The 21737-nt window shown below is 40.0% G+C and overlaps 1 protein-coding gene across 1 annotated transcript in view; it reads left to right on the top strand.

The window, feature by feature from the left end:
• The window catches only part of LOC124805755, a 100474-nt gene extending 79806 nt beyond the window's left edge, over positions 1 to 20668 (top strand). The window contains exon 5 of the mRNA XM_047266326.1: positions 20514 to 20668. Coding sequence (XP_047122282.1) covers positions 20514 to 20539 — 26 coding nt within the window. The 3' untranslated portion in view covers positions 20540 to 20668. The remainder of the gene's footprint in view (positions 1 to 20513) is intronic.
• The last annotated feature ends 1069 nt before the right edge of the window (positions 20669 to 21737 follow it).

Genomic DNA, 21737 nt, shown 5'->3' with positions numbered 1-21737 from the left:
TCTGGGTGGAGATTTTAATTTGCCGGATATAGACTGGGAGACTCAAACGTTCATAACGGGTGGCAGAGAAAAGGATCCAGTAAAATTTTTTTAAGTGCTTTATCCTGAAATTACCATGAAAGGTTAAACAGAGAACCGACTCGTGGCGATAACATATTAGACCTTCTGGTGGCAAACAGACCCGAACTATTTGAAACAGTCAACGCAGAACAGGGAATCAGCGATCATAAAGCGGTTACTGCATCGATGATTTCAGCCGTAAATATAAATATTAAAAAAGGTAGGAAAATTTTTCTGTTTAGCAAAAGTGACAAAAAGCAGATTTCTGAGTACCTGACGGCTCAACGCAAAAGTTTTGTTTGATGTACAGATGGTGTTGAGGTTCAGTGGACAAAGTTCAAACCATAGTACAATATGCGTTAGATGAGTATGTGCCAAGCAAGATCGTAAGAGATGGAAAAGAGCCACCGTGGTACAACAACCGAGGGGACTTCACAGCAAACATAAACATAGCCAACGCCTTGCAGACAAACAAAAATTACGCGAAGCGAAATGTAATGCGAGGAGGGCCATGCGAGTGGCGTTCAATGAATTCGAAAGTAAAGTTCTATGTACTGACTTGGCAGAAAATCCTAAGAAATTTTGGTCTTACGTCAAAGCGGTAAGTGGATCAAAACAAAATGTCCACACACTCTGTGACCAAAATGGTACTGAAATAGAGAGGATGACAGGCTAAAGGCCAAAATACTAAATGTCTTTTTCCAAAGGTGTTTCACAGAGGAAGACTGCACTGTAGTCCCTTCTCTAGACTGTCGCCCAGATGACAGAATAGTAGATATCGAAATAGACGACAGAGGGATAGAGAAACAGTTAAAATCGTTCAAAAGAGGAAAGGCCGCTAGACCTGATGGGATTCCAGTTCGATTTTACACAGAGTTCGCGAAGGAACTTGCCACCCTTCTTGCACCGGTGTACCGTAGGTCTCTAGAAGAGCGTAGCGTTCCAAAGGATTGGAAAAGGGCACAGGTCATGCCTGTTTTCAAGAAGGGATGTCGAACAGATGTGCAGAACTGTATACCTATATCTCTAACGTCGATCAGTTGTAGAATTTTGGGACACGTATTATGTTCGAGTATAATGACTTTTCTGGAAACTAAAAATCTACTCTGTAGGAATCAGCATGGGTTTCGAAAAAGGCGATCATGTGAAACGCAGCTCGTCCACGAGACTCAGAGGGCCATAGACACGGGTTCCCAGGTAGATGCCGTGTTTCTTGACTTCCACAAGGCGTTCGATACAGTTCCCCATAGTCGTTTAATGAACAAAGTAAGAGCGTATGTACTATCAGACCAATTGTGTGACTGGATTGAAGAGTTCCTAGATAACACAACGGAGCATGTCATTCTCAAGTCTTCCGAAGTAAGAGTGATTTCAGGTGTGCCGCAGGGGAGTGTCGTAGGACCGTGGCTACAATATACATAAATGACCTTGTGGATGACATCGGAATTTCACTGAGGCTTTTTGCGGATGATGCTGTGCCATATCAAAAATGGTTCAAATGGCTCTGAGCACTATGGGACTCAACATCTGTGGCCAGAAGTCCCCTAGAACTTAGAACTACTTAAACCTAACTAACCTAAGGACATCACACACATCCATGCGCGAGGCAGGATTCGAACCTGCGACCGTAGCAGTCGCGCGGTTCCTGACTGAGCGACTAGAACCGCCAGACCACCGCGGCCGGCTCTGTGCCATATCGAGAGATTCTAACAATGGAAAATTGTACTGAAATGCAGGAGGATCTATAGCGAATTGAATCATGGTGCAGGGAATGGCAATTGAATCTCAATGTAGACAAGTGTAATGTGCTGCGAATACATAGAAAGAAAGAGCCCATATCATTTAGCTACAATATAGCAGGTCAGCAACTGGAAGTAGTTAATTCCATAAATTATCAGGGAGTACGGATTAGGAGTGATTTGAAATGGATCATATAAAGTTGATCGTCGGTAAAACAGATGCCAGACTGAAATTCATTGGAAGAATCCTAAGGAATTGCAATCCGAAAACAAAGGAAGTAGGTTACAGTACGCTTGTTCGCCCCCTGCTTGAATACTGCTCAGCAGTGCAAGACCCGTACCAGATACGGTTGATAGAAGAGATAGAGAAGATCCAACGAAGAGCAGCGCGCTTCGTTACAGGATCATTTAGTAATCGCGAAAGCGTTACGGAGATGATAGATAAACTCCAGTGGAAGACTGCAGGAGAGACGCTGAGTAGCTCGGTACGGGCTTTTGCTGAAGTTTCGAGAACATACCTTCACCGAAGAGTCAAGCAGTATATTGCTCCCTCCTACGTATATCTCGCGAAGAGACCATGAGGATAAAATCAGAGAGATTAGAGCCACACACAGGCATGCCTACAATCCTTCTTTCCACGAACAAAAAGAGACTGGAATAGAAGGGAGAACCGATAGAGTTACTCAAGGTATCCTCCACCAAGCACCGTCAAGTGGCTTGCGGAGTATGGATGTAGATGTAGATGTAGATAGAAATACAAGTCACTGAGGAATGAAATGAACAGGAACAGCAGGGAAGCTATAATGAAATGCCTGCTAGACAAATGTGAAGAAATCGAAAAAGAAATAATTGTGGATAAGATTAACTCAACATATAGGAAAGCCAAAAACACCATAGGTGAAATTAAAAGCAAGGGTCGTAACATTAAGAGTGCAACTGGAGTTCCACTGTTTAATGCAGAGGAGAGAGCAGGTAGGTAGAAAGAGTGTATTGAAGGCCACTATGAGGGGGAAGATTTGTTTGACGTAACAGAAGAAGAAACATGAGTCGATAGCGAAGAGATAGTGGATCCAGTATTAGAATCAGAATTTACAAGAGCTTTGAAGGACTTAATAAGGAAGAAAGGATAGGTAACATTCTATCTGAATTTGCAAAACCACTGTGTAACGTGGCAACATAACGACTATTCACGTTGGTGTATAGAATATATGAGTCTAGCAACATACAAATTGACTTTCAGAAAAATGTCATCCACACAATGCCTTAGACTGCAAGAGCTGTCAGATACGAGAATTATCGCACAATCAGCTTAACAGCTCATGCAGCCAAGTAGGTGACTAGAATAATATAGAGAGAAATGGAAAAGAAATCGAGGATGTGTTAGACCATCAGTTGGATTCAGGAAAGGTAAATGCACAAGAGAGGCAATGCTGGCGATGCTGTCGACAATGGAGGCCAGAATAAAGGAAATTCAAGACACGTTCATAGGATTGTCGACCTGGAAAAGGCGTTCGACAATGTAAAATTGTGCAAGATGTTCGAAATTCTGATAAAGATACGGGTGAGGGGGAAACAAATAATATACAATATGTACAAGAGCCAAGAGGGAATAATAAAAGTGGGTGGCCAAGAACGAAGTGCTCTGATTTAAAAGGCAGTAAGACAGGGATGCAGACTCTCGCCCCTACTGTTCAATCTGTACATCGAAGAAGCAATGATGGAAAGAAAAAAAAGGTTCAGGAGTGAAATTAAAATTTAATGTGAAAGTATGTCAATGATACGATTCCTGATGACATTGCTATTCTGAGTGAAAGTGAAGAAGAATTAAATGATCTGCTGAATGGAATGAACAATGTAATGAATACAGAATATGGTTTGAAAAAAATCTAAGAAAGACGCAAGTAATTAGAACAGTGAGAAACTTAGCATTAAGATTGATGGACACGAAGTAGGTGAAGTTAAGGAATTCTGCTACATAGGCAGCAAAATGACCAGTCTCGGACAGAGCAAGGACACCAAAGGCGACTTGCTCTGGATAAAAAGCATTCCTCTCCAAGAGAAGGCTGCTAGTATCAGACATAGGCGTTAATTGGATCAAGAAATTTCTGAGAATATATGTTTGGAGCACAGCATTGTATGGTAGTGAAACATGGACTGTGGGAAAACCGAAACAGAAGAGATTCGAAGCATTTGAGATGTGGTGCTAAAGACGAATATAGAAAATTAGGGGGACTGATAAGTTAAGGAATGAAGACCTATTGCGCGAAATCGGAAAGGAAAGGAATATGTGGAAAAGACTGACAAGAAGAAGGGGCAGGATGATAGGACATCTGTTAAGACATGAGGGAATGACTTCCACGGTACTGGAGGCAGCTGTGGTGGGCAAAAACGGTAAAGGAAGACAGAGATTTTAATACATCCAACAAATAATAAAGGAAGTAAGTTGCAAGTACTACTCTGAGACGAAGAGGTTGACAAAGGAGAGGAATTCGTGGTGGCCGCATCAACCAGTCAGAAGACTAATGACTCAAGAAAAAAGTGAGCACAGAAGGTTTAGAATCGATGCGAACCATTGTGAGATCTATAACGGTATGTCGAAAGCTCAATTCTACCTTCCCACTTTAAATCACATCGAAAATAGTTAAATATGAAATTCAAGGCAAGCCTCTCGCTGAATTACAGAGAATTAAAACCCATGCAGGTTACGGTGTAGGCTCCCATCAACATCAATACTAATGAAAGTGAGTAATCGGCTCTGACTAGGCAAAACAGGAAAATAAATGGGACAGGCTATTTTTGAAAAAATCATTCTAGAGTTGAAATTAAGTGGCTTAGGAAAATGACACTCGAATAATTAGCTCACTGAAAAATATAATGTAGACTTTTGTGTAGGACAGATAGTTCACGTCCAGTAAAGATAGGGATCGTTGCCTGCTGTCTCCCTGTGAATGCCTCGGTGTAAAATTGGTCGTCTGTGACAGTAACCGAAACTCTCTGCAAAGAACGACACTCTTCGAAAGATTGCCTAAATCGCCACTGAGTGTTGTTTGTTTCCGGGTCGAAGTGCAGACTTCAAATGGGGCAAGTTGTCACGGTACCTGCGGTTATCAGGTACATCTTCTCACGGTGAGACCAAATGGATACCGCAGTTAAGGTGAGCATGGCTGTCTGCAAGGTGATGGAGTTCATAATATCCTGGAGGTTAAGACGGCGGCAGACCTCAGCGCCAGACTTCGCGATCGTCAACAAGAAGTGGACGTGCCGAGAGACTGCCAAACGGTGGGCTGGTGATCAGATCTCCGCTAGCTTCGATACCTGGCTGGACGGCCTGCACACCTGAAACACAGTGCGTGCAGCAGATCACATGGGGAGACTGGACTGCGCTGATCTCTGCCGCTGCCTCCTTGTGGTGGGTGGAGGACGGAGCGTCATCTCAGCTCTGAGACTGGGTATTGGATTGTGACGCCAACTCGAGTGCAGGGAGAAAAACTCTGTCCATCTGTGACAGCGTGACCATGGAGCAAATTTGAGAAGAAAAGCTTTTGTCATCTTTTAACAGTCTACGTCATCTTGAAAGTATCTTAATTATATGCTTTATGGGAATCATAAATTTATTCTGACCTCACCTTCCCATGCTCCTATACTTTTGCAACTTCTCCTTGGGTCTGCAATGTCCAGAAAAGTTAATTTAACAGGGAAAATTCGCGTTTTACCTTTTTCTACTCATTCGACCGTGACTGCGGTCACTGGGTTTCAAATTTCCCCTTTTGTCTGAATTTGCGATTGGATTTTAAATTAGTTGATAAAATCTGGTCATAGGAGTTAGTAGTGCTTCCATGAGTGAATGAGGATCCCTAGAAAAATAAATAGTTTGTATTGGTATTATTGTAAACAAGAAATTACCACCCACAATCGTTGGCAGTCTGAAGGCTCTAGACAGGATCATAAAATTGGTCATGTGCACGCAGAGTTAAATGTCATTCAGTTTAGACTTCAAGCTCCATATAGCTTCAGAGTCCCATTAACGTTGAAAAGCCCCTGCAGCGACGCAGATGTCTCTGCGACAAGTGATTTAGACTAAGACACATAGGACCGCGAATGTCGGGAAATAACCCAAAAGTGGATTACAGATGTAAAACATGTGACGTTACCAGATGACGGAGGGTATTTTCGAGCGTGTGCGTGAAGGTAAGATTGAGCAATGTAATACTTGCATCCAAACAAGCGATGAAAATTTCGAAAACCCTTTGTTAAAGTTACCTGCTGTAAAAGTACAAGTTTTGAGATTTGTGTCTTCGCTGTAACCAAGCTAAACCTCTTTATATTTTGTGTTTCTTTTCTTTCATCCATTTTATTTTCCTTAAAGACTTTATTCAGTACAGAAAATGTCGGTTATTTACTGGTAGCAGCATAGATCAGAAGTTTATACTACTTTAGTAGCAACGCAATACGGTAGGTCTTTTTTGTACTCTATTTTGCAATGAATCAGCGCACACCGTGATACCAATAAATAAAATAATAAATCTTATCTCAATGTAAACACACAATTGTCTAAAGCATTGCAAAGAAGTACCATCCACGAAACACGAGGCTCGAAAATCGAGCCACACGTGTACAAGACCTGCACATAAGCCCGAACTCACTCTGACGCAAATACTTGAATCGCTTTCGGATGATCACCTGTGACATACCAAAGGGCTCACTGCTAAACACCCAGCAAGGTATGTCATCTGGTGACGCTGCAGCAGTTCTTCGTCTGCCAAACGATTAAAAAGTCGTAACCATCATATCTAAGAGGTGCCACATTTACCAACAGCACAAGGAAATCTGACATTAAACAGTGGCCCCTGTGTGCATCACCCCTGAATTATCTAACTAGATATAAAACTAATTTAATTACTTCAAACCCACAACAAAATAAATGAAATCGTAGGGAATGAGAATGGGTGTCATTGAAAAAGTAATAAAAAGGGCCTATGGTTCACAAGGAGATTTATTAACTAATATCAAGGCTAAGAGAGAACAAAAAAAAAAAACTTCAACTATGTAACATTTGATTAACACGATCTCTGATTGGATGGCAATAGACTTGGGGAACATAACAGGAATTTACGTGTAAATGAGACTGGCTACTAAGAGTGGAACGATGCCAATCTAGGGAAGCACACTGTGCTGTATCGTTCCACTGATTGGTATCTCTCGTCAAGATGCAATTAAGCATAGGATGGACACTGGGAGTGACTATTTCGAGTACAAGGCTGGTATGAAAAAAGATGGTCATGAAAACAATTGACAGGCTTCTGAAATTGCCGAAGCTGCGCAACATCACCGATATAGCCGGGGAAAGACAAGACGCTGTCGTCTGCGTGCAGGCGCTGCTGTAGTGTTGTACTGCGGGAGATGAGCCCATGTCCACCAGTGATTGGCTCACGTCTGCGAAAATATGAAGTTCCGCCTGGGTGTCTGGACGTCTTTACGACTAGCTGCTCTCTCCGCATAAAGGAAACAGCTCATTGACTGTACTCCACGACCGTCGCGAAGAAAGCCCCCACTTCCCACTTTTGCTGAAAGCCTTCCGAAAAACAGCAGTTCCACCCGATGTTTTCGAATAAACCTATCACGGCCCATCAGTGGTTACCACGCCAATCATGTTTTTTAACAAGAGACCCGGTTTCTGGGAGTCCTTCCAGGGCAAAATTCGGTGTCAGAGCCTTAAAGGTCTGAGTATCAGAGTAGAAGTCATACAGGAGAGAAACTAAAACCTCGTGGCAGCGTAAGTTGTGAGAAACTGAGGAAGAGTCTAGCAAAGTCGAGAGGGAGACGGGACCAGGGGCAAATGTGTTGGCTTACGAAGGTATTAGCGTATTCGAGTCGCTTGCTTGCATTGGAAACTAGGGAAGGCTGTAGTCTCGTCAGTGATGGCGGCATACATGACCCACCAGTAGACATGTTGTCTGACCAATTGTTTTGTGAGGATGACTCCCAGTAGTCCTAGTACAACAACTGGAGGCCACAGGTGTGGTGGTCCGCAGGAATGACCACCTAGGTGCGATCATTGTTCCCCAGCACGAGAACAATGCCATCCCATGAAGAGAGCCCTGTCAACGTGTTCAGAATACCAGTAGATCTGTGTGTACCAAGGCTGCATTTATGTTTGGTCAGCCTCACTGGATGTGCCGCAATACGTGACAGTGGTGGGGCTGCTGGATAATGCCATTGGATGGGGTCCTCACTGAGGGAAAGCTGTGAGGATTCTGTGTTACAGTCCAGATGAAAGCACACTTCAAGATGACTGGAAAACATTGGATCTTGCCCTATTGATAACCTGGAATGTAGGTCCGCATTAGCATGCTGTGTGGTGGGCTGAAATTTGATCCTGTAAGAGTAACTGGCATGAAAGAAAGAAAAGCACTGCAGGCAGTGTGCCATCTTTGTGGGAACTGGTGCTGATGACTTGAGGAGAGATGTTAGTTTTATGATCCCTAAGGAGAGTGAGGCCAGTCATAGACTTAGTCATGAACTTTCTTTATGCCCAAGATGATAGCTAAAACTCCCTTTTTGATCTGACTATAACTGTGTTGTACTGCATTGAGAGTATCTGACATAAAAGTAATTAGACATTCCACATTGACCGCATGGGAAAGGAATGCCCCTACTCCATAGCTAGACGCATCTGTGAGCAGTGTAGGAAGTAGGTTCAAATGGTTCAAATGGCTCTGAGCACTATGGGACTCAACTGCTGAGGTCATTAGTCCCTTAGAACTTAGAACTAGTTAAACCTAACTAACCTAAGGACATCACAAACAGCCATACCCGAGGCAGGATTCGAACCTGCGACCGTAGCGGTCCCGTGGTTCCAGACTGCAGCGCCTTTAACTGCATGACCACTTCGGCCGGCTAGGAAGTAGGGATGAACCATATGTCATTAAGTGAATGACCCGGAGGAGAGACAGTTTCAGAACCTGGAATGCCCTGTCACATTGTGGGGACCACTGCCATTGAATATTCTTGTGACATTTGATGTAAAGGCTCAGCGATGGTAGCCAAAAGTGGGATCAAATGCTGGTAGTAATTCAGGTGCCCAAGCACCGACTTCAACTGGGATTTGTCCTGAGGGCCTGGCAATATTTGGATCACTTCCTTGTCATGCAGAATATGACAAATGCCTGAAGTAGTGAGCACAAGTCCAAGACATTCCACATGTCACACAAAAAGATTACACATGTCTTTGTTACAGTGGAGCCCTCCACTATCAGATACTGAGAAAAAGATATCAAGATGACGTGTCAGGTCGTCCACAGATGCGGCAGCCAGTAATATTGTAAGAAAATGATACACGTATAGATATCCTTATGATGTCAATTATTGTATGGTTACCAGTTTTGGCGCTTCAATGCACCATCTTCAGGCATTAGCTGATGCTGAAGGGGTCATCTTCATCAGTATGTGACCAGCGTAACTGGTTTACACAGACTGCCTGCAGCTGTGATGTTGTCTCTCCACCGTAACTGGTTTATGTAGCAGTTCCTAGACACTCTAGCAGTAAGTGTTCAAGGTATCGTTGAAATATTGCCAGTTAAATTGCTATGCCAAAGGGAAGGCGATTGCATTGGAAAAGGCCAAGAGGTAAATTTATCACCAACACTTCCCTGGAGGAAGCACCTAAAGGAAGCTGGAGGCAGATGTAATAAATGCCAACTTTCCCAAACACTTTGCGTTTATCTATTTGAAGTGATATCTTCCATTTTTGGAATGGTGTACGACTCAACGACAGACTAAGCATTCAAATATTTATTAACTATTATCGACGACTTTTCGAAATTTGCTTCGGCTGTTCCCATTAAGGACAAAACAGGTAGGAATGGAGTTCATTCTTTTGAAAAGATATTCAGCGCTAGAAAGCCAAAAAAACAGCAAACAGATAATGGAAAAGAATACTACAATAATGACTTTAAAGAACTGATGAAAAATACAACATTAATCACAATGAATTATTTACAGAATTAAAAATATCCTTTGCTGAAAGATTTTACAGAACACTGATAGAGAAGATGTGGAGGACATTTGCTCTTCGAGTAGATTACAAATGAGTTGACTTAGTTAAAAGTCTAGTTGATAAATACAACACAAAACATTCAACAATAAAAATGAAACCAAGAGAAGTTAATGAACAAAATTTAAAAATGGGCTGCATTGTGCATAATGATAAACCCAAATTTAAAATAGGTGATAAAGTCAGTATCAGTAAACTTAAAGAACTTTTTGACAAACGATATACTGCCAACTGATGAACAGAAATTTTTGAAATTGAATCTGTTATTCATTACAACCCAATCACTTATAAATTAAAAGCCTTAAACACAGAAGAAGTAAAAGGGAATTTTTATGATTATGAACTACAGAAGACAAAATATCCAGATGTGTATCTCATTGAAAAAGTATTGGGAAAAAAGGGGATAAAGTTCATGTTAAGTGGGTGGGATTTGATAATTCACACAAAAGTTGGATAAATAAAGAAAATATAACTTTATGAAAATCTTCACAGGAATAATTAGATTCCTCTGAAACAGTCTAATACTGGTGGCTGAAAAGAAGCCTTCAGACTGCATCTTCTTTAATAACTCCCATTTGGGGTCAATTAATTATATTAATTCAGCAGATGAAAAAAATCAACTGCTGAAAAAGAAATTTTGTATATGTGTTGATAGTCCTGAAGTGGGACCACCAAAAATTACATAAATTCAGCTGCTGCTGCTTTGCCAGTCGCCAGTCTTAGACTGTCAGTCTGATGAAGATTCATTGTATCATTAATCAAATCTTCTTGAGTATAAGTATTCAAAATATCAAAGTAGTTGTGGCAACAAATTATTCTTAAAGTTTCTTCCAATCTTTGGTACAAATTGACAGAGTTAGGATTATAATTCAGTCTTCAGAGTTCTTCACAGTTTTGTTTTCGATCTTTGATTCTATATAGCTGTCTTCGTAATTTTTCCTCTGTGTCCTAATCGCTTAGTAATAATATTCACATTTATCGTCAAATAATTTCGAAAGAGTAAAAGTTTTCTTAAATGTTCGTTAACTGTTTGAGGAAAAACATGGGTAACAATGTATTTATTTGTTCATTTCTTTCACTTAAAATTTCTTCACTTCTATCATGTATTTGATCTGATTTTTATATGGTTATCCTTAATTTTACTGATTTATTTCAACCTTTATACATCTCTTTTATTTCTTTCTTTAATAATATATTCTCCTTGTTTTCAAGCTGAAGGCGAAACTTCTTCATAAATCCAATCTGGAAATTCTTCTGCAAAAGGCATCTTGGATTTCATACATAAAGAATATAAGCCAGGTTCACTGATATATTTCGTTGAATTTTGAATATATTTAGGTAGCATCATTTCAGTGCTACCAAATTTTTCCAAATATTTACGGTATTTTTGTTTAACATGATCTTTGGCCCACCTGGTTGGCCATGTGGTCTAACACACAGCTTTCTGGGCGGGAAGGAGCACCGGTCCCCAGCACCAATCCGCCTGGCAATTTGTGTCGAGGTATGGTGAGCAGGTCAGTCTGTGGATGGTTTTTAGGTCGTTTTCCTTCTGCCTCAGAAAATGCAGGTTGGTTTCCCTTATTCCGCCTCAGCCACTCTATGTCGGCAATTGCTGTGCAAACAAGTTCTCCACATATGCGTTCACCACCAACGGTGTGGGGCAGCAGGGGGGTGAAGTGGACTGCGGTATTCGTGATGGGGTTGTAGACCACTGTGGCTGCGGCAGGGACGGAGCCTCTCCATCGTTTCTAGTTTAACATAGCTTAACATAACATAACATGATCTTCAACTGCATTCCTAGGACATCCATATCCTAGAAGATCAGCAACTTGATTTGCCTAAAACAAAGGATTATTCTTCTCATCAGTAGTCATGAACACTTGCTTATGGTTCCATGTCAGCTTTTTCTGATGGAGTGTAAAATCGAGTCCATTTACTAGAAATAATTGTTAACAGCCAAAAAAAATATTTAAAATTTTAGAAATGAGTTTGTATAGAGTCGATTTTTCGTTGCCACTTAACATCAACGATATTTTCCGGATAAAACTGTTCTTTTTCGTTGTAAGTTAGACCTGTATTGGGTAGAGGTCTAGAAATATCTTCAAAGGAATAATTATATTCTTATGACGCAGTCTAATACTGGCGACTGGCAAGGCAGCAGCAGCTGAAGTAGCCTTTCTGGCTCTGCCAGTATTCAGAGAATGTCTTCTTTAATAAGACCCATTCAGAGTCAAGAAATTATGTCAATTCAGTGACAGCTCAAGCTGTCTTAGACTGCTTTAGTGGAGGAAAAATCCGACTTCAGCAAAAGATGAGTTTTGCATATATTTTGGTAGCGTCATTTCACTGCTACCAAAAATTAAATCAATTCAATCTGATGAAGCGTAATTATATCATTCATCAATTGTTTTCTAGCATAATTATTCAAAGTATTGAAATAGTTGAGATGACAGACAATCCTCAAATTTTCTGTCATTCTTTGGTAGAAACTAATTTAGGTAGGATCGAAGTCAAGTCTGAAACTTTCTTCACAATTTGGATGTCTGTCTACATTCCCTGTTATGTCTAAGGACATAACAATCGTAGTCAGAATCATCATCAAATAATTTTAGAGAGACAAACATATGTCTCAAATTAGTATCTTGAGTTGGTGTAACTACATGTTGTTGTATTTCTCGTATTAATTCATCTTCCTGATTAATTTGTTGTCTTAAGTTTTGAACGTTTTCTCTTCTTTCATTTAGATCATGAGTAGCCATTTCTTTATCAATTTGTAGATCTTCAATTTGTTCATGTAAATTTTCAATTGTTGATTGTAGTTTGTATCCACCATATTTCCTTATTGTAGGTAAAACTTGTTTAATAACCCAATCTGAATGTTCTTCAGCTGTGGGTATTTTAGATCTAAATATAAGTTTGTATAGAGCTGATTCATTCATAAAAACAGTGTTTAGGTGCATACAATTACAAGGTGTTGGTAGATGACTGATGCCTAATTCAGTATATATTTTTGTGTCTTTTGACTATGTAATCATAAAATGCATCTCTACGCCTTTATATTCTAAAATTCTGGCTATGTCTGCTCCTTTAAACCATGGATTATTTTCTTTATCAGTTATCATAAAAACTTCTTTATTGTTATTGGAAGCTTGTTATTGATGTGATCTTCAATCGACTTGATTTAAGGGAGATAATACATCTGTAAAAAATTATGAAAATTCTCATTTTTCGTTACCACTTAAGGGGAACAATTCTTTTCTCTTCGAATTTTCTAACTCTATCTCAGTTTCTTTATGTTTTAAAGTCCAGCTGTTCTAAAATCCGCCCACTGAATTTCGATGAATGGCCTATCGTTATCTCTGAGAAATTGTACATAATCTTTTTTAAATTGTTTCAAATTTGCACAGGGGTAATTTTCCCTCTGGAATTCCATATGAAAACACTAGAATATCGTTAGTGATTAAGATGTTTTTTATCCTTATCTGTAAACGACAGAAATTAATTTCTCTTTCATTTTTCAGTGTGGTAATCAGTTACACACTGATTTTCATAAACAAATCCCATAAATTTATTTAAAGATTTAGGTATATCTGCAGATGGGAAATATTTCAAGCGTGGAATGCTGAAAATGAATAAAGTGTGAAATTCTTTTTAATTTTGCAAGGTCCATAACCATGGACTCTGAACGCAGTCTAAGACTGACGACTTCAAAAGCAGCCTTCTGACTGCGTTGCAAAGCCAGAAAGGCTGCTTCAGTAGCCACTGCTTTAACTGTCGCTGATTTCATAATGATTAAAGCACAAAGCTCTTTTTAATGTCTTCACGCCCGGCGAAGTGCAGGAACGTATTTTCAGGGTCTACACTCGCAGGCGCTGTAATTCTATAATGGATAAAGCACTAAATTCTAAGTGCAGGGTTAAAATGTTAAATCTCTAGAATTCTGAACATACTTCCCTAGGCTCATTTTAAAATCGGCAGAGATAATGTTCCACACCTTTGAAATTCCTTTAATTTGGTTTAATTTTTCAGAGGATATGCTCCGATTCTCTGAAACCAAAACTGCATAAAACACGAAGCTCTTTTTAATTTTGCAGTTCTGCGTCGTAAAACCCTGAACATAGTGTACGACTGCTTTATCTGTCGCTGGAATTCCTTACAGAAAGTTGAATTTTAGTGAGGGAACGAACAGACTCGGTTCAGAGCATCAGAGTAGCAAACATTACGACACTGACGTTTATTAGTTTATAATCTGCATAGGGGGAATTTTCCACTCTGATATTCCATAAAAAACGATGGTCGGAAAAGTTGACGTTTTCTGTTCTTATATTAATTCAATTTGATGAGCGACAGCTAAAGCAGTCTTAGGCTGCGCCAAGATTCATCATATCATTAATCAGTTGTTCTTGTGTATAGTTATCCAAAGTATTGAAATTATTTCGATAGCAAACAATTCTTAATGTTTCTTTCTCTTAGGCGATATAAATTTATTGAATATGCCACATAATCAATTCTTAAAATTTGTTCGCTGTTTTGGTGCACATTTCTGACTATATCTATTTGCCTTTGTACATTTTTAAATTGTGCACGAATAATATAATATTCATAAATAAAATTGTTATTGATGTTGATTACTTAATCTTAAAACAATGAAAGTTGGTCTTAAATTTGAACATTCTATAGTGGAACATCATTGGGCAATAATGTTTTTATTGCTCATTTCTTTCATGCAAATTTACAGCAGTTCTACTGTATGTTTCGTTTGATTTCTTTATATAATAATCCTTAATTTTATTCGGTCTATATTTTATATCCTCCATGTTTTCGAATGGCTGGTAAAACTTCTTCATAAATCCAGTCTTGAAAATCTACTGCAAAAGGCATCTTGGATTTTTCATAACTAAAGAATATAAACCAGGTTTGTTGATCAATTTCGTTGAATTTTGTGTATATATTTTGGCAGCAGCATTTGACCACTACCAAAAATTTCGTATCTTTTACAATATTGTTGATTAACATGGTCTTAAATTGCATCCATTTGTCGAATTATCCTAACAGATCAACAAGTTGATTTGCATAAAACCATGGATTATTCTTTTCATCAATAATTATTAAAATATTTTTTTTGTTATGAAGGAGCTTATTCTCTAGATCAATAAGCGGCTCCATTTGAATGGAATGAGAAACATTAGTAAATTAAAATTCTACAGCAGGAACAGTCTAAATTTCATCATAAAAGTTTTTTCTCTCGTCATTTACTTCATCAACAATTTCATTGGTTCGTTCACATAACTTCACAATGAAGTAAGGTACACTGTTGAAGTGCATATTATACACTTCTGTTGTTTCGTTTACTCTGTGTACACCAAAATAAATGTTAATCTTTTTTCTATTAATTTATAACCAATACATTTATATTTCCTGACATAAAATATTTTATCTTCTTTAGGTCTTCCACTACTATAACTGGATAGTCTTCATATGAAAGATGATTTTCAGATAATACGCCACCAACTTTGAAATAATTTTTCTTGGCATATTGCTTTGATGTGGCAATGTATAAATTTGTTCTTTCTTCATCTCTGCTACATCAGATATTACATCTTTTAATTCTAGACATTCTTTTTCCTTTTCTTCCAAATTTAGCTGTAGTTGTTGGTTTATTTTTTAATTCTATAGCTTTATATTCCTTTATGTAGTCAGCATAATCATGAAATATTTCTTAAAGAGCAATATAGTAAACTTTAACTTCAATAGCTACTTTAGTTCTCAGACTCATTACAAGTTTTTTTTTATATTTCTAATACAATAAAATCCAAGCGTTTTGGACTAAATTATTTGGATTAAGTTGTTTGATTTCATTTTGGAAATATTCATCTTATAAAGCAAGAGGATTGTTGTATTTGATTTCTTTTTAGTCAAGGCAGTAATTGTTTAAAGACTCCAACAAATGATTTTGAATTGTTTTCAAGTTTCCAGGGTCTGGGAGTGTGAACCATGAAATTTCAAAATGAATAAAGCATAAACTGTTGTTCGTAATTAAGACATCTTTTTTATTAAACAGTAGTAGCCAAATGTCTTGAAACCAAGAAGACAAACATAATTCATAATACTTCTCTTGAATAAATTCTAAACTAATCATCATACTAATGATAGCTGCATTAGTTACCTCCATTCATATAGAATGAAATTACCATAGTAAATTAACATTTCTCTTTCATTTGCCATGATGCTGACCACTAAAGTTCTATAGCACTCTGTTAATTATTCAGGTGCTAAATATTTGGCACCAGGAACTCCATATGTAATTACATTAAGAGTGTGTCATTATGTATCACAATTTGCTTTTCACAAAATGTGTATGTGAAATAAAAAATACATAGTAGGAATGTTAGTGACAAAGGAAAAATAAGAGTGTAAATATTTTATCTACCCAGCTATCTTGCACAGCAACAAGAAAGTAGATTCATTTATTCATAAAAAACTTTATCAGTCAAATGAAAAATAGTCTTAATAAAGGGTGGAGTGCAAGAAGTGTAAGAAACTTAAAGTGGGGAAGTCGATAATTTTTATTCACACACATACTCAAACAATAAGCTCTCATATATTTGTAAAGAATGTACTAGAACCTATGATGGAAATATATGTAATAGTAAAAAAAGAACGTATTAAACAATTTATATCTCATCATAAGAATCCTTTTAACAATTTTAACGACATGATAGCTTTTCTTTGTTTTAACAATAATTATTATGAACAACAGGAGTTAAATAGAGAGGCACATGGTAAAAAATGGATATTCTCCATTTAGGATACTTATGTGCACTACGCTTCTGTGGACAAATCAATTCACTGTATCAAAATGCTCATTGTTTTCCAATGGTTCAGCCTCGTAAGACTACACCCATGGATATGCAAACTAATTTTTCTGTCAGTCATTATTCTTTTTCCTCTTAAACTTGCTGCAATTTAACTAAAGAGAATTTTACAGTAGACGCCTTTCGCTTTGATTCATAAAGCACCTTCCGTGGTTATTCTTCAAATTGCATACATATGATTGTACATTATTGGTTGCTTTAGATTAAAAACAGCATTTTGTTTATAAAGTGGGAGTGCAAATTACTTACCGTGTTTCTGCCTCCATTTTACTTTTTCTCGAAATCACTGCTTCTTCCGTCCATATTACCAGTGGTTGACGATGACTTCCTCCAAGTTCAACTGCATGCTGAGAAACATAGATTTTGGCATGATGTTTAAAACATACCCGAGAATCACAGAATATCCTTGCCCCACTTGTGGCAACACCACCATTTGTTCACAAATAGTCTTAGTCCCAATGGTAATCTTGACCTGTGTTGTTTCCTGTGAATCTATGTCATAGTTACCTACTGAAAGCAATGTATGACGAGGACCTCGTAGTGTCTTTCTACTCAGGGATCTAGTGCGACGACTAATACATGCGCCCCAATGCCCATTAGAAATCTTTGTTCCCTCACACCAATAAAGGCTGACAAGCAGCAGTCCATCTCCGCATCTGTCTGTGTAATCATCATATTTTACTGGGAACGCCTTCCAGCAGCTGATACTTTGCCATTCGTGTTTAACGAGCGCTTCTCTCGTGATTGATTCTTTCACTTCTTAGGCCAGCTCTTACTTGGTCATATTCGTGGCACTCTGGTTGAAGACACTGTTTGTGGAGATGCCCATCACGCCGATACCTGTGACACTGCACAAACACGTCACGGCCATCACGGCTTTTGGGCGCCCATCTGTCTCCTCTGAGTGCGTCGCTACTCTAACAGCTGTGGCCAGATCTGAAGGATTATCCAGTAAAGCCTGACGTGACATTTCAGCAGAAATTCCGAGCAAAAATACGTGGATTTTAGATTATATTAGGCAACTGCCTTACCGCAGTGGATACACCGGTTCCCGTTGGTTCACTGAAGTTAAGCGCTGTCGGGCGTGGCTGGCACTTGGATTGATGACCATCAGGGCCGCCATACGCTGTTGCCATTTTTTGGGGTGCACTCAGCCTCGTGATGCCAATTGAGGAGTTACTCGACCGAATAGTAGCGGCTCCGGTCAAAGAAAACCATCGTAACGACAGGGAGAGCGGTGTGCTGACCACACGCCCCTCCTATCCACATCCTTAGAGAGGATGAGATGGCGGTCTGATGGTCCCGATGGGCCACTTGTGGCCTGATGACGGAATGTTTTAGATTAAATTAAGCATCTCTCCGATTTACCATTGCAAAAAATTATACTATTAAACAAAAACAATCAGAAGATAAAAATTCTCACTCACCAACCTTCATTTTTAAGTGCAGGTTGCAAGACCAGCAACTCTGATTGCAGCGATGCCGATGTGACAAACAGTTGCGCCGATGTCGATTGTTGTGAAGACCACTTCTGAATGCCAATTGTAATGGTGGTGCCGGCCGTTGTGGCCGAGCGGTTCTAGGCGCTTCAGTCTGGAACCGTGCGACCGCTACGGTCGCAGGTTCGAATCCTGCCTCGGGCATAGATGTGTGTGATGTCCTTAGGTTAGTTAGGTTTAAGTAGTTCTGAGGTCTAGGGGACTGATGACCTCAGATGTTAAGTCCCACAGTGCTCAGAGCAATTTGATTTGTAACGGTAGCGGGTGTCGAGAGGCCCACAGCTGTACACAAGTTCTTTCGTGTCAGGTGGCGCAAAGCCTCTTCTTAACACCTGCAAGGTGAGATCAGTAGGTGTCGTTGAACAGGCGTGGCGACGACATTACAATTGTTAGAGGCCGAACTTCGTCGGCTGATTAGTGTCTCATTCTATGACCGAAAGTGTCAGTGACAACCTGCAATAACGTTTTATTAATGTGATCGCTACATTGTATACTGTCTTGTGGAGCACTCAGTAAACGAACCAAGCTTCTCGCACAGGTGTCAGTGAGGAATGCTATATACAGCAGTCTGACAGCTTGCATAGCTTGTGCCAAGTCAGGTGCACTGGCTGATGGGGAGGCAGCACGGGGGGGTGCGGTAGTGGACAGCAGTGGGTGGTGGGTGGACGCGCGACTCTGGGGATGCGGCGGGCCTCAGTGTTCCCGAGGGTGAGCATCTGCTTAGACCTGTAAACACGGCGTCTTCCTCATGGCAGCTGTCATTAAGGCAGAAGCCCAGGGCTGCCTCAGCACACACGGCGTACAGCCCGGAAGCCAGTGCACGTAGTGCCTGGAAGTGGTAGGCGCCCTGCAGACGGTTTGAACCAGGGCCAGTAGGACGGAATCAGTTGCGGCGGTGACCCGACGGTAGCGACAGCGTAGGCGTATGAAGTCCATCCACAGCCAGCAGGCGGTTGAAGTACTCAAACAGGCAGCAAGCAGCACATCACCATTTACCGGCACAATTAAGCTGTAACTACCGCGACCGTCATTCCACCGGTATTGGTGATGTGCAGGGAACGACCGTACACTGAGGACCAGGTGTCTGAAACCGTGGTATTTAAAGCCAGGCATTCCGTCAGTGCAGCAGGTTGAGACGTGATCTGCCCTGATTTCGAGTATCAAAATGCGCTTCACCTACTAGCATGCAGGATGCTGGCTTGTGTACTAACAGCTCCCAAAATGTGAAGAGATCAATTATTAACGTTCTTTATTCAGTGCGACACTTGTACAGAGGAAGATGGCATCGGTCCACTAGTGTGTGTAGACTCCCAAACAGTAGTCGCTACCTCAGTATAGCACATAATGGGGAGCTCAGTTCGTGGGAGTGTGGGCTTTCAGGGATGTGGCTGACGGCTGTTTCAGTGAAGCGACTGTCTCTGTTATGGCTCTGCAGATGCAAGACTGACATCTGGCAGCTGGGAGGCATCTCTGTTGGGCAGCCACAAACTCCAGCATTTGGGTAGCCATGTATTGAACTCAGCACTCCTTTTAGTCATCCTTAAGTTGGACCCCTCTTTGTGATATTGGCTGGAGCCCTGGAATCATCTTGCCTAGCAGTGGCTTGTAAACTGCCAGATTGCTGTTCATGCAGCTGCACATTGAAGCTGAGCAGTCCACATGGAACTTTCAGTTGGTGCCGACTAAGTACTGATGTCAGCAATTGTTGAAGACTACTATTTGGGTTTGACTGGCAAGTATTTGTACTGGCTCTACCTAGCTCTTTGTAACAGGCTCTCATCTTCAGTCAAATAGGTTACAAAGACAGTGCAGTGAAGGGCTATGCAATTAACAAATTAAGCTGGCTACTGTCGTGAACTGATGTGCCAGTAATACAACAGACCTGGCAGCAGTATCTCATAGGTAGCTTGCTCGCCTGCATGTTCGCGGGTTCTTACGCCTGGACAAAGGGCTGTTACTGCAACCAGAATGATCAATCGACGCCCTACGATTTTCTCGCCCCTTGTATACCCCCAAGGACAGGTAACAACACCAAACACGAAGAACACTAATGCACTTTATTGGCCACTCTACCTGCCGCAGAAAATTGCAACTCTAAATCATTTATGCAGCTACTGCTGGTGTCTACACTACATAGTTACACGAACATCGTACCATGTCTTCTGGATTCTTCATTTTTGTCTGAAGTGTGTATTATTCTCATGTACATCTACCATTTATGTCTGTATATTCATATTTACATAAACTGTTGACTTTATATATTCATACAACTTTTTTATTTTTTCAGGTATTCCATGGAAGTCACTGCTTTAAAAGTATGTATTATCAGTGTTATTTTTTTGGTTTTTGTAAATTGTACTATGTATGTGTCCTAAATTGTACAACACATCTGAGGAGTGTCAGTTATTATGTGAGATGTAGCACAAAAATACAGAAATAATGTGTATGGTGTATAACAATTAATGTTAAGTGTTATTGTATCTTGCTCCTGAAATATTGTTGCACAATCTTCAGGTCCACTTTTTTTCTGCCTCCTGCTGAGGTCTTCTCCCAGTCCTTGCTCATTGCATGCATACAGTGCGAAAAAGAAAGCCTCAGCAAAAACTCCGCAGCTTAGGATTTAAAGATTATACAACGATAGTGAGGCAACAATACACAAGAAATTCTAACAGTATGTACTATTTCCAGGAATACTTGCGTAGATGTGTATTTTTTCTTAAAAATGAGCAAATTTACCACAGATTATGAAAGGATGCAAGGTTTTCGCTATTACTAATTGGCACCATAAATCTTTACATGCTGTTTTGTTGAATGAAGTTCCAAGCCTAATCACATGTAACTCTTGCTCGTAAAGGTAAAATTATCACCACTACAAGAATATAAAAGACATATTTGTCCCACCTTTGGATGAGATGACTGATTCTCTGATTGAATAACTCCACTGTTTGGCTTCCAGAACACTATACTACCTCTCCAACAACCACGTTGTTCCCCATTGATGCCTGCTATTGACATTACTCTGCATATGAATAAAGAGAAAGAAGTCGAGAAGAATATTTTACACAAGGCTTTCCTGTGACTGTTATTAATATCAACTGTTACTAAAATTTTATGTGCAGGGTGATTATAATTAAAGTTAAACTTTCAAAACGCTGTAGCAAACACACCACTGGTCAGAATGACGTGAAATTGCAACGGAATATTACAGGAGAAGAGGGAAAACGTTGCTGCTGTGGTCTTCAGTCCAGAGACTGGTTTGATGCAACTCTCCATGCTACTCTACCCTGTGCAAGTTTCTTCATCTCCCAGTACCTACTGTAACCTACATCCTTCTGAATCTGTTTAGTGTATTCATCTCTTGGTCTCCCTCTCCGACTTTTACCCTCCACGCTGCCCTCCAATACTAAATTGGTGATCCCCTGATGCCTCAGAATATGCCCTACCAACCGATCCTTTCCTCTAGTCAAGTTGTGACACAAATTTCCCTTCTCTCCAATTCTATTCAGTACCT

This window comes from Schistocerca piceifrons, chromosome 1, assembly GCF_021461385.2.
Source record: "Schistocerca piceifrons isolate TAMUIC-IGC-003096 chromosome 1, iqSchPice1.1, whole genome shotgun sequence".
In the NCBI taxonomy this organism is placed as follows: Eukaryota; Metazoa; Arthropoda; class Insecta; order Orthoptera; family Acrididae; genus Schistocerca; species Schistocerca piceifrons.
The sequence above is the reverse complement of the archived record's forward strand: the minus strand, read 5'-3'. Positions and strand labels throughout refer to the sequence as shown.